Source organism: Malus domestica, chromosome 17, assembly GCF_042453785.1.
Source record: "Malus domestica chromosome 17, GDT2T_hap1".
NCBI lineage: Eukaryota > Viridiplantae > Streptophyta > Magnoliopsida > Rosales > Rosaceae > Malus > Malus domestica.
In genome coordinates, this window is record NC_091677.1 from 10576420 (window position 1) to 10590697 (window position 14278).

General features: G+C 34.1%; 1 protein-coding gene across 1 annotated transcript; it reads left to right on the forward strand.

Moving 5' to 3' along the window:
- Nucleotides 1–9264: 9264 nt before the first annotated feature.
- Nucleotides 9265–13917, forward strand: LOC103405248 (cytochrome P450 724B1-like). The gene is made up of 9 exons (XM_008344225.4): nucleotides 9265–9570; nucleotides 9684–10008; nucleotides 10127–10279; nucleotides 10569–10823; nucleotides 11144–11230; nucleotides 11749–11827; nucleotides 11964–12070; nucleotides 12507–12637; nucleotides 13586–13917. The coding sequence occupies exons 1-9, from the start codon at nucleotides 9350–9352 to the stop codon at nucleotides 13677–13679; spliced, it is 1452 nt and encodes a 483-aa protein (XP_008342447.3). The 5' UTR covers nucleotides 9265–9349; the 3' UTR covers nucleotides 13680–13917.
- Nucleotides 13918–14278: the final 361 nt, after the last annotated feature.

Genomic DNA, 14278 nt, shown 5'->3' on the forward strand with positions numbered 1-14278 from the left:
CAAAGACAATCCATCATATTTTACTTTGTTAATTGTTGTACTTTTGTGGCCAGGAATATATAGGATTAATTTTTCTACTTGTACATTTTGTTTTTGTTAACATCACAATAATTGCATCTTGATATATAATTTATTACAAAAGGTAAAACTTTTAATTTTATTTTGTTTTTGGTTGAAAAAAGGATAAAACTTAGAACTTGCAACATCAATAAAGGTTCTTCCAATAGGGTGTCCATGTGCTGCTCAATCTAGATAGCTAGTTCATCCATGTATTGGTTATAAAAATAAAAATAAAAACTAAAATTAAAATAAATAAATGAAAGAGCACCGAATATAAAGGTTGGGTTTGCACGTCTGTGACCTCGATGATAAGTAGTAATTTATATATTATAACTATGGCGGATCTGTAACACTATTTTTTTACACAAATTTTTATATTTATTTTTGTGGGCTCTACTCTGTAATGTATTTTAATGGTTCAAATCGTTTATTTTTCAGGTCTTCCCTCAAATATCACAAAAAAATCATCCAAATTCGAAATTATATGACCGTTGAATTAAGAATTTAGGGTTTCTTTGTAGAATCATATTCGTCAATTTCATTCACTACAAATGAATGTCTTCATAGTTTTAGATTTGTCTAATTTTTAGCAATGATGATCTATGAACAATGCTCCAAAAGATGGACGATTCAGATCGTTGAAATACATTACGCAGTAGTAGCCTCACAAAAATGTGTCAAAAATTGTGTAAAAAAATAGTACCACAAATTCGCATCCATTTAATTATAAACACATTGAACAACAATTAAGGGCAACCTTTTATGATTAAACATCGTTGATGTGGCTTAATTCCAATCGCATGCATATGTTAAAGACTTTTGTATTAGGGCCTAAACGCCGCACTAACAGATATGATACATGTGAATCTCTCCCTTCCCGGTCATGTGCAGCAAAAGGAGTCAAAAAAGAAAAGAGATGACTATAATAGATTAAAGGGGAGCGTTATTTGTAATTTTCAGAAAGCTTCATGCCTCTTTGGAAGTAGTATACGTATAAATAATATTTTTTTAACACTTTTCAGATAAGGGCAAGAAGCTTTTTGGGAGTGAAAATAGCACTGCCCTAAACTTACTGGTATCAGATTTCAAGTTTCAATTTAATTCTTCGTTTTTGCAAGAATATATATATAATGATTAGCTCTTCTCCTCACCAGTGCTTTTGTTTGGAATGCTAAACTGACGTTATATGAAGATCTATTTGTCTTTTTACATCAATGTGTTTGTAATTAGGCATTTTTATAAGTACTAAATATATAAAATAAGCATATGTTCTTAATCAGTGTAGCTAACAAACTTCACAAATAATCTACGGCGGCTTTGAATATTAGTCGACCTTGATCCTTGATACAATATGATAAGTCAAAGTAGAAACGTGGATTAGCCGACCATGATCCTTGAAAGATACTGTAACTTGTGTTAGGGTGGCCATGCAATGACTTTGATTAATATAGCTTTCTTTATGTGCTTAGGTATAAGCCTAATTGTCGCCCTATTAAATATGCTAAGCTCCTTCTCTCCTGCGCAGCAGGTGGGTAGGTATGTCGCAGACGAGAGATTTAAGCACCTTCTACATGTTATAATACTTGTGGAGAAAATCATAGATTTAAGCGTTGTGTGTTTAAACGGTATTTCACATGTTATAATACACGTGAAAAAAATGATATATTTTTTTGTTTCCCCATTTATTTTAGGGAACTTTAACGAAAAGCACCCGGTACTGTTCACTTTAACGAAAAACCACATTTTTACACTAAAAAGTCAATCCTAGTACTATTCACTTTACCCTTTATTTTGTTCTTATCATTAAAACTCAAAGTTTTCAAATCATTTTCATTAGTTTTCCTTTTATTTTATGATATGTGCAGTACCCATTTAAATACCTAACACTTTGAAAAATTTCACGTTGCAAACAAGGACTCAAAGCTTTTGTGTGACAGAAGGGTGGTGTGACTGGTATGAAAAAACAAAAGTAACAGAGAGCATGCATAAGCATGTATATATGTCGGGAACGGTGATTTGGCAACTAAGTAAACTTTTTAATTTTATGTAGAGTTAAGAAGGATCTTTTATAAATTGGATTCTCGACTCTCTGTAATTTCATATTTTTTTTTTATCAAAATGCTTATAAGATGGATATAAAAATTAATGTTAAATTGTGAAGTGACAAAAAGTATTAGTTAAATTGTAAAGTGACAGAAAGTATCATACTTTTGAGTCTCTTGTTGGCATTCTCTTTTATGTATTAAAATGTGCGAGAAATTTTTAGTTGTAACGAAACACGGATGATACACCACGTGTTTTTATGTAAGTAGTGAAATTTTTTAATTTTTAAGTTATTAACCTTTTAACATACATATCCCACCATTTATATAGAGATACGTAGTGTACCATCTCGTGTAACAATCACACTATAAAATCTCTCAAGTGTGCAACATTTTGTCTTCAAACCCATGGAAAATCGAACCAGACCTCTAACATAAGAAAATGATATATGCACCCAATTTCTTCTTTTTGCACATATTTATTTATGTAAACCATCATAGGTTCTTGAAGAAGAGGATTATACAGATACAAGAAAGAATGAAGAAAGAAAGACAGAGAGAGAAGTAGAAGAATTAGAGTTTAGAGAGAGAAAATCAGTTATTCAACTGTAATATTCTTTTCTTATTAGTTACAATGATTTGTTACAAGCTATTTATAATATCCCTTTGTAGCTTACACTCTAAGTCACAACATAATCAACTCAACTAACTTCATACTCATTTGACACTTGTCCATTTCATAACCATTGGATCTTAGTACTCCTAACATCCCCCCTCAAGCTCAGGGGCAGAGAATTTGAGCCTGAGATTGGCACAATGAGACTGAAAGAGAGGAGCAGACAAGCCTTTTGTCAGTATGTCAGCAAACTGCTCGGTTGAAGACACAAAATGAACCTGCAATTGCTGTGTTGCGACCCTCTCACGAACAAAATGCACATCAACCTCTATGTGTTTCGTTCGCTGATGTTGAACTGGATTTAAAGTCAGTGCTATAGCAGATAAATTGTCACAGAAGAGGACCGGCTTTTCTATAACTGGAATATGCAGAAACGCCAACAATTGGTTGATCCAATCAAGTTCAGCAGCTGTAGTGGATAGAGCCCGATATTCAGCTTCTGTGGAGGAACGAGAGACAGTATTTTGCTTCTTGGATGACCACGAAATAGGATTAGAGCCCAAAAATACAACCATGCCAGTGGTTGACCGGCGATCATTAGGATCGCCAGCCCAGTCTGCATCACTATATGCAGTAATATCCAGGGAACCCTTGACATAATGAATACCACAACCTTGAGTAGCTCTTAAGTACCGAAGGATCCGTTTAACTGCCATGAAATGAGAGTCCATAGGGTGCTGCATAAACTGACACACCTGATGTACTGCAAAAGCGATGTCAGGTCGAGTAAATGTCAAGTCGTGTAAAGCTCCAACTAAACTTCTATAAAGAGCCGGATTATTAAAAGGTTTCCCATCATCTTTGAGCAATCGGTTATATGGCAAACAGGGAGTGGCACATGGTTTAGACAGCAGCATTTCAGACTTAGTTAACAAATCTGTAACATACTTATCTTGAGAAAGAAACAGGCCATCCTTCTTTTGCAAGATTTGAATCCCTAGAAAATAATGTAAAGGACCCAAATCTTTAATATCAAATTCCTTAGCAAGTGACTGAATAACCTCAGTGATTGCTGTAGTTGCACTGCCAGTAATAATAATGTCATCCACATACAGAAGTAAAATGACCACAGAACTGTCAACCAGTTTCACAAACAAAGAAGGATCAGTATAAGTAGATGTAAACCCCAAAGATGGTAGAAATGAGGTAAATCTCTCATTCCAGGCTCTAGGTGCCTGTTTCAATCCGTATAAAGACTTATGTAATCTGCAAACATAGTCCTCATGATGAAGATCAACAAAACCAGGTGGTTGGGCCAAGTACACCTCTTCATGCAAAATACCATGAAGGAACGCATTTTTCACATCCAACTGTCGCAATGACCAACCAAAGTGTGCTGATAAAGCTAAGACTAACCGCACTGTTGTTGGTTTAACAACCGGACTAAAGGTTTCCCCATAGTCAATCCCTTCTTCTTGATTAAAGCCTTGAACGACCAGTCGGGCCTTATACCTCCCAATTGACCCATCAGCATTCTTTTTTATCTTAAACACCCATTTGGAACCAACTAAATTCTTATGTTTTGGTAGAGGAACCAAAGACCATGTACCCTGAGAGTGTAATGCAGCAATCTCCTCTTTCATAGCCTCATACCATACTGGAGTCTTTAAAGCAGATTTATAAGTGGCAGGTTCCACTTGAGTCAAGTCAACACCTCCATTGTCATGAACAGCCGCAAGAAGAGCAATCTTCTTAATAATACCACTTTTAGATCTTGTCTGCATGGGGTGGAGGTTAACAGGAGGTATGGAGAGAACCACTTGCAATTGGTCAGGTTGGAATTCAGGTACCACAGGGAGTATGGAAGACAAGGGCTGTGTTGGTGATGTAGCAATGGATTGACTGCAACATGGAGAATCTGTATCTGAGATTGAAACTGTCCCGGGATGGGTAGTAGACCTTTCTGAGATTGGAATAGGTACAGTATTTGGCATGACATTATTTGATGAGGAATTCATATGATAGTTATGGTGTGGGAACACAAGAACATTATTGTGATCTGGAACTGGACTTGGGGTTTGAATGACTGATGGCAGTGATGAAGAAGTAGAGTGATGTGTAGTGTGAAGAAACCGATAAGGAAACTCGGTCTCATCAAAAATGACATGTCTAGATATATAGATTTTGTTTTTAGTCACATCATAGCAGATATACCCTTTATACTTAGATGCATACCCCAAAAATACACATTTGGTTGTTCTAGGATCTAGTTTAGTGTTGGTGTAAGGTTTTAACCAAGGATAACAAGAACAGCCAAAAACTTTCAGATGTTGGATCTCAGGTTTTGAATTATACAGCAATTGGAATGGAGACTGGTTGTGTAAAGAAGGAGATGGCATCCTGTTGATTAAGCACACTGAAGTTTGACAAGCAACTGACCAAAACAGGGATGGTAGAGATGCAGTTTGTAACAAAGTGATAGATGTTTCAATGATGTGTCTGTGTTTCCTTTCGGCAATGCCATTTTGTTCGGGTGTATGAGGACAAGACACTTGATGATGGATGCCTTTATCATATAAGAATGTTTGAAATGCCTTACTAACATACTCACCACCACCATCACTTTGAAGAGTTTTAATAGAGACTTGAAACTGATTGAGAATAAAATTGTAAAAGGCCCTAAAGATTCCAAAAACATCACTTTTATTGCAGATAGGAAAAATCCAGGAATATTTTGTACAATGATCAATGAGAGTGACATAGTATTTGAAACCGTCAAAAGAAATACACGGAGCAGGCCCCCACACATCACTATGAACAATATCAAAAGGTTTGACAGACTTGACTAGGGAAGAAGAAAATGGCAATTTGCTAAATTTGCCCTCTAAACAGGTCTGACACAGAGATGGGTTTGTATCAATAACACATAAAACATTTGACGATGTAAGAACCTGAGAAACTATTGAATTTGAAGGGTGACCTAATCTCTTATGCCAAATACTGTGAGGAACTTGCTTTCCCAGAAAGGCTGCAGGATGTCCTGTGAAGCTTGCTGCAGGAGATGTTGAAGAAATGATGGGGTACAATCCATTGTTACACAGCCCTTTGTAAAGTATCCTCCCTGTGGCTTTGTCCTGAATCCAAAAAGAAAACACATCAAAAATCAACCAACAATTATTATCCAGACAAATCCTATGCACAGACAACAGATTTTGAGACAATTTGGGTACATAAAGAACTGAAGTAAGTTTAATAGGCTGCTTTGAAGGTCTGAGAAGTGTAGAACCAATATGAGATATTGCTAAACCTTCACCATTCGCTGTCTGAATTGTCTCATGTGATGGATATGGAGTTGCCAAGGAGAGATTACTCAAATCTGAGGTCATGTGATTATTGGCACCAGAATCAGTAAGCCATACTTGTTGCTGGGATGGTGCAGATGGCACTGGCACTGTGAATGGAGAATATGGACCACTAGGTGTTGCAGCATGTAGAGCATTGAGTTGAGGATTAGAATTCTTTTGAAAACATGTGTCTGCACTGTGATATTGATTTCCACATAGAGTACAACCAGAAGGAGCAGTATCCGCAAAATGGTTGTTCTTTCCACAAATTTGACAACCCTGTACAGAGTTTGTATTACGAAAACGACATGTTGATGCCAAATGATTGTGTTTCCCACAGATTTGACAAGGTTGAGACAGAAATCCATAATTGTTTGATCTTGGTGGTGAAGTACCAAGGATTCCAGGAGCAGGACTTGAATGAAAATTCTTGTAATTGCCATACTTGGGATTGAAGTTAGGAGTGAACCGATTCCTGCCTTTGGTATTATTGAAAGACTTGTATGCAGTCGAATTCGGACTAGCATGGTTATTGTTACCATAATTCCCAGAAAAAAGACTGATTCTTGGAAGGTAAACCATTACTTTGAGCCATTAATGCAGACAACACAGGTGAATGAGAACAATTTTCAAGCAAAGTTTCTTCAGCAAGTAATTGAGATCGAAGATCTTTCAGTGATATCACACTCTCCCGACCCCTGATCACAGACCGTATGGTATTGAATTCAGCAGGCAAACCATTTAGTGTAAGAATCACAATGTCATCATCATCGAAGAATACACCAGCAGCAGACAACAAATCTCTTGCTTCCTTAATTTTCTGCAAATATAATGTGACAGAATCAGTACCCTTCTTTATTGTCTGAAGTTTGGATTTGAGTTGGAAAATACTCGTTCTTGTGACTGTAGAAAATTGATCTTTAAGACGAGTCCACAATTCTTTGGAGCTAGTACTTCCAATGACACAAGAAACTGCAGCAGGAGATAGAGGCGCAGTGATCAATTGCATTAATGCCTTATCATGCATCTTCCATATAATGTAGTCATCAGAAGGAATCCGTGTAGACGAATCACTAGACAAAACTGTAGAAGTAGCAGAGGAATCTTGACTGAATTCAGCAGGACACGGCATTGAACCATCAACAAAACCAATGATGCTATGGCCTTCAAGAAGGAGCTGCATCTGAAAATGCCAAGCCAAATAGTTCGTCTCGTCCAATTTCACATTAACCGAACTGGAAACAGACGAAATCAACGAAGTAATCGGAGACTGTAAGATCTGTAACTGAGCTGCTGTTACCATTGTTGCAAATTGTAGAGAAATTCCAAAGAATCTTGACTGACACTAAATCACAAACAGTTGGTATGCACCCTTTAACGAGTGAAGAACCAGACGAAGATTTGCAGAAACAACACCCCAATATATCAGAAACACGATCAACAAGAACCCAATATTCCAGAAAACCAAAGCAAAAGAAAAGCAATCACAGTAGCGGAAGCAATCGAAACCAAGATCGACAAAACCGACAAGCGTTTTACGCTTGTTCGGGCTCTGATACCATGTAAACCATCATAGGTTCTTGAAGAAGAGGATTATACAGATACAAGAAAGAATGAAGAAAGAAAGACAGAGAGAGAAGTAGAAGAATTAGAGTTTAGAGAGAGAAAATCAGTTATTCAACTGTAATATTCTTTTCTTATTAGTTACAATGATTTGTTACAAGCTATTTATAATATCCCTTTGGTAGCTTACACTCTAAGTCACAACATAACCAACTCAACTAACTTCATACTCATTTGACACTTGTCCATTTCATAACCATTGGATCTTAGTACTCCTAACAATTTATGTCCCTTAACTTTTTTTGTTTATTCAATTTAAAAATCAAGAATTAAAAAATATGTGTAAAAAGAAAAAAAATATGTGCTGAAATTACTTTCCTTAACATAAGCTTGAACCCGTAATCATAAGAGCATCTCTAATGTATTGGAAATTTAGAACTCTAAATATAAAGTAAAACATCTCCAATGCACGGAAGACTTAAAAGTTAGGACTCATATTTGAATTTCTAGCCAAGTAAGATTGAATTTTGATTCCAACCATTTCGAATGTGCATACCCAAATGGTTAAAACTGAAATTTAGAACTCAAAATATAAGAATAGGTCTAAAATTGGATACTGCCTTATAAATATTATATGTATTTTTTATAATAATAAAATGACCATTGTATCAAATATATATATATATACATACATATATATGTATATATATTCACATAACTATATCTACTCGTCAGATAATAATGCATTAAAAACATATAACCAAATATTGTAGTCAAATCTCCAAATAAACATAAGATTTTGAATCGGAGATGAAAACCAAAGGCGACGACCTTTGTAAAACTCGAATATAAGAATATAAATTGCGAAATGCTCTAATTCTTTTTTACCTTATTAATACAATAATCGTTGTTGTAACCAAGGTCTAAAATATCGATATTATCCTGATATTTCCATCGAAATTTCCGTATTTTTGGACTACCGATATTTCCGTTATCATCGATATTTTAGACCTTGATAGGAATTCTATATGGTACTAAGTCACTTATGTATCTTACTATACAATGTATAAAGTGTAAAATATTATACTAATTCATTATATATAAATGATTATGGTGTGTTTAAATTTCTTTCATTAATTACTACATATTTTATACACTCACAATGTTTGCCAGCTCGCTATATAATCAACTTAAATCAGTTAAATCCATTATGCAATGCATTTCCTTCCAATTTTTTTTGTGATAAACTAATTGATAATTGACTAAATAAACATCTTGCAAAGTTTCAATAAAAATTTCCAAGTTTTTCTTACAATTTCCGTGGTTTTTATTCAATTTTTATGGATATCGATAATATCCCTATATTTCTATCGAAATTTCCGTGTTTTTGAACAACCGATATTTCTGATATCATCGATATTTTATACCTTGGTTGTAACAAAGTTGATGGGATTACAATCTCTCCCTCTCCTCTCCTCTCCTCTGTATCCCTAGACTGTGGGTCTAGATCCTAGACCAGCTGACCTCTCTGACAAAGTTCATTCAATCGACAGTAATAATCTATGGTATATAGACGTGTAACGTATGTAGTATATAATACCCTCTCTCCTTCCTCTCTATATATATTATCCCTGTAGTGTAGAGTTGGACACCCATCACCATCTTAGTTCGCTATATACTGAACAAGAATCAAACCCCAATCGCTCGAGCTTACAACTTTGTCCATGGCAGGAAGCACTTTTTGGCTTGTTCTTCTAATTGGGGTTTTTGGCTTTCTTTTGGTTCTAATTCTAAACCACTTCTTGCCCTTAATGTTGTTAAGGCTTAATGGTACTCTTCCGCCTAAGGGCTCTTTTGGGTGGCCTCTGTTGGGAGAAACTCTTAGCTTCTTGAAGCCTCATCCTTCTAATTCTCTTGGTGCCTTCCTTAAACACCATTGTTCTAGGTAATCGAACATCAATATTGTTTAATTCATATTTGTTTAAAAATTATTTGTTTAGTTTATACATAACTGATTAAAGGTTAGAGTTAAATATGGTCAGTTATGTTTTAATTCAGGTATGGGAAAGTGTTCAAATCCCATTTGTTCTTGTCTCCCACAATTGTGTCATGTGATCAAGAGCTGAACTACTTCATACTTCAGAATGAAGGTAAGTTGTTTGAATGCAGCTATCCAAAGCCTATCCATGGCATCCTTGGAAAATCCTCCATGCTTGTGGCTGTAGGTGACACTCACAAAAGGCTCAGAAATGTGGCTGTCTCCTTGGTCACCATCACCAAGACCAAGCCTGAGTTTCTTAGTGACATTGAAGCCACAGCCATTGGCATACTTCACTCTTGGAAAGATAAATCACAAGTCATCTTCTGTGAGGAAGCCAGAAAGGTATTTTTGAGTATATATATTATCATGGATTAGTATATATTTTTCTCTCTTTCTTTTATGTTGATCATATGGTTTAATTACACAAATATTAATTATTTTTGGTTCCACATGCGTGCAGTTCACATTCAATGTAATAGTGAAGCAAGTGCTAGGTTTAACCCCAGTTGAGCCACAGGCTACACAAATTCTTGAAGATTTCCTGACTTTCATGAGAGGGCTCATTTCTCTTCCTCTCTATATTCCTGGAACCCCATATGCAAGAGCTGTTAAGGTACCTAATATACGAATAATGTTTTACGCAAACTTGTTTTGCAAAACAATGTTTATTTTGCCAAATTGTGAATTAGAATCGCAAATTCAAATAAAAATCAACATAATTAATGATTGTAAGTATGTTTATATATGTTGTCAGATAGTATGACAAGAGAACATTTTCCTCCAAGATAAAAGTCTCTATATCTTTTTAATACAAAATCAGCTACATGTATGGGTCTCTCTTCTTGTTTATTACAAAAAAGTAGCTAGGCATGTAGTGTGACAATTATTATTTCTCTTTACAGGCTAGAAGCAGGATATCTTCAACTGTGAAAGCAATCATAGAGGAAAGAAGAAGAAATGCAGATGGGAGCACGAATTCTTGTACTAAAAGAAGTGATTTCCTTGAGATACTTCTGGATGTTGATTCCTTGTCTGAAGATGAGAAAGTGAGTTTTATCTTGGATTCTCTATTGGGTGGCTATGAAACCACCTCTCTCTTGATGGCCATGGTAGTTTATTTTCTAGCCCAATCACCATCTGCATTACAACGATTAAAGGTAATTACTTACCCAAGAACAGTTATCTCCTCTTTCATACAAAAGTTAGTAAGTTACATTTGATTAACTTCCTTTAATATATCAATTATTTATAATTCATTTCTCCTTTTTTGGCCAAGACAAAATGATATTAATTTTTTAATATTTTATTTTGGGATGTGCTATCCACACATCATTTTTTACTTCTCACACACCCCTTGTTAATTTCTATCCGTTGATATTCTTTATTTCATCGATCCGAAGGCAAAAAATTAAAAAAAATGTATAAAAAGTAAAAAGAGATGTATAGATATCACATCCCTTTATTTTTTGACATACAGGTAGAGCATCAGAACATTAGAAGAGTGAAGCAGAAAGATGAGTATCTGAACTGGGACGACTATAAAAAAATGGAATTCACCCAAAATGTAAGACAAAAAATCTCACTATTTTTTTAGTATTTTATTATATAATTGTTCAAGCTTTATTCTTTGTCAGAGATTTAATTTGCACATTTTTTTCTATAATACTTGCATCCCTCTAATTGGGGATGTGCTCATTCTTCACTTACAAATAACGTATCTTCATAGTCGAAATTTCACAATTGGCACATTAAATCTCTTAATCTTCATTTGAAGATCATCTCTATAATAAAAATTATGTGAATCGGATATCGTTTACTCATCTAAATGTATCAAATAAATCAATGGTGTAGGTATCATATAACATATTCATGATGAAACTATTGATTTATTTAATACATTTAGATGACAAAATGATATTCAATTCGAATAATTTTTTATAGAGATGATCTTCAAATATTGATTAGAAGATTGAATAGTATCAGTTATAAAAATTTTATAGTAAAAATATGTTATAAGTAAGTGGGAGAATGAGCCCATCCTTAATTGAAGAATGCAAGCATGTACATGTATGTCATTTGCAGGTCATTAACGAAGCTCTCAGATGTGGAAACGTTGTAAAATTCGTGCACCGAAAGGCTCTCAAAGATGTAAAATTTAGAGGTAAAAGTAGTATTAAAAAATGCGGTGACATACAATAGCATGCAAACTTTTTATACTTTGCACTTTCAGTGTGTGACGATTGATCTGTTAATTAATTAAACGAAAAATAAGTGTTTTTTTGTGCAACTTTCTGCAGATTATTTAATTCCATCTGGCTGGAAAGTTTTACCAGTTTTTAGTGCAGCTCATTTAGACCCTTCTCTTCATGCAAGTGCTCTTGAGTTTGATCCTTGGAGATGGGAGGTAATGACACATATCAAACTCATGATTCAATCTAACACGACTTGTCTACTATGGACTCCAATTTTCATTAATATAATGTTGTCATCACTACATTGTTAATCGCATCTCTCTTATAAGGGTGGGAGTTTACAGTACGTAATTCAAGACCTACAAGGACATGAAATTAGTCTATTTGTTACTTTGGCCAGTTTCCAGTTAATTTTATAGATGAACCATTTTTCATGCAACAACTTTCGTCAACAAAATTAATTTGAACTTGGGACCTCATCAAATACAGTCAAAACAAGGTGCTATTGGGTGTAACGATCATTGACTACTTATACATGAACTTATGGGCCTTAAACGACATGAAGTTTAATTGGTAATGTTTGCAATTATTCTTATGGTATATTATCTAAACACAATAATGATACTGTGAAAAACATAACTTGGGCAGAAAATACCAAGCCAAGACCATGTATGCAAGAAATTTACTCCCTTCGGTGGAGGGTCTAGATGCTGTCCTGGATCTGAACTTGGGAAGCTTGAAGTTGCTGTTTTTCTCCACCACCTTGTACAGAATTTCAGGTAATCAGATCAATGTTATTTTTTCCAAGTCATGTCTGATTAATCTAAACCCTTCAATATGTTATAATCTACGGGCTAGTAAATTGTGTCAAAACTTTTGTCACAGAAGCACACCTATATATATATGGAAAAATTAGTATCCAGTCCATAGTTACTAATGTTCATTGACTAAAACCTTATTAGTTTTCAGATTTTGATCAAAGTCTCTAGCATTAATGTAAGAATAAATTTACATGTCAGTTACATAATTTTTTAAAATAAAAATTAATAATTGATTTAGGATTTTAATACTCACACATTAATTAAACTCCTAACTAATTTTTAATTCAAAAAATTTCCAAAATAAATAAAAAATTAAAATAAGTTTGTACCCATTAGCTTTTTAAAAAATGTTTTCAATTTTTTAATCTTATAAGTACACATTCATGTAATTTTTTTCAAATTTTTAATCTTAAAATGTACCCATTCTTAAATATATCAATTTGTTATATGTAAAATATAACATTTTTTTTATATAAAATCTATTCAATTTTTTTCTAATCCATTTTTAAACTTATATGGGTACATTCTTTTTCTTTTATTTGAGAATTTATTCATGTCTAGTTTTATCGAAGAAATTTACTAATGTTATTAAGCCTAATATCTATTATTATTTTTTGTGGGTTTGAAGAATGTACCCATGTTTATATATGTATGTATGTATGTATAGACATACCATAGTATAATTTATATTTTAATATTTTTAATCCCACAAATTATGGGTTTTTATTTAAAATCTCATTAACATAAACAACTATAAATGTCAATTTTTAATTTAAAAAATATAGTAAATAGAAATAATATATATATATATATATATATATTTTTTTTTTATATATCCCTCTTTTGCACTGTATAGTTGGGCTATAAAAGCAAATGGAACTAAGTTGAACCAACTTTCATGTGTAGGTGGAGGACCGAGGACGACGACGAACCCGTAGCGTTTCCATACGTAGAATTTCAAAGAGGATTGCCACTGTACCTGGAGCATTGCCCCCATTAACTGATGCATGGCAAGCTTGCTGTGACCATCTCTTAATTTCTTCTCTCTCTCTCTCTCTCTCTCTGCTGGTGTTTGGAGTCTTGGAGATGGGCACCTACCCGAGTATATTTTTGGTGGATCTAGGCCTCTGATTCCATATGCTACATAAATTTCAGATTGAAAAGTTCTAATTCTGTAAATTTCAATTTCTTCCAATTGTTTCTTTACATAAATGATGATAATCTCTCCTTCTTCTCTATCTCCTTTTGTTTTTTGAACAAACAATATCATCTACACTAAGAATGTAGGGGAGTAGGCTACGTCTCACACTGGGCTGCTCTCCCATTATTATCTCACGTATGATAAATTTATGTATGGCAACACCAATTTCAATAGGGGTTCTTTTTACATGCTAGTATCAATAGTGTTTATCACAAAACTCTGTAAAGCATGAGGGGTAATCTGAAAATATGATTTCAAAACAACTTAGGGGTGTGTGTAATTTAGAGATTTTTTTTTTTGCCAACATTGATAATCTATGGACGGAATTTAACAGAGTTTTGTGAAAATGATTTAAAAGCTCAAGAGTATTATTTCTAAACTTGTGTGTGTAGGGTGGG

Bases quoted from the DNA above. Each gene is read 5' to 3' on its own strand.
- LOC103405248 (XM_008344225.4), top strand. From the start codon at position 9,350: ATGGCAGGAAGCACTTTTTGGCTTGTTCTTCTAATTGGGGTTTTTGGC. The intron at 10,824-11,143 runs GTAATTACTTAC...TTTGACATACAG, and splicing joins CTGCATTACAACGATTAAAG to GTAGAGCATCAGAACATTAG. The intron at 12,071-12,506 runs GTAATGACACAT...TAACTTGGGCAG, and splicing joins TTGATCCTTGGAGATGGGAG to AAAATACCAAGCCAAGACCA.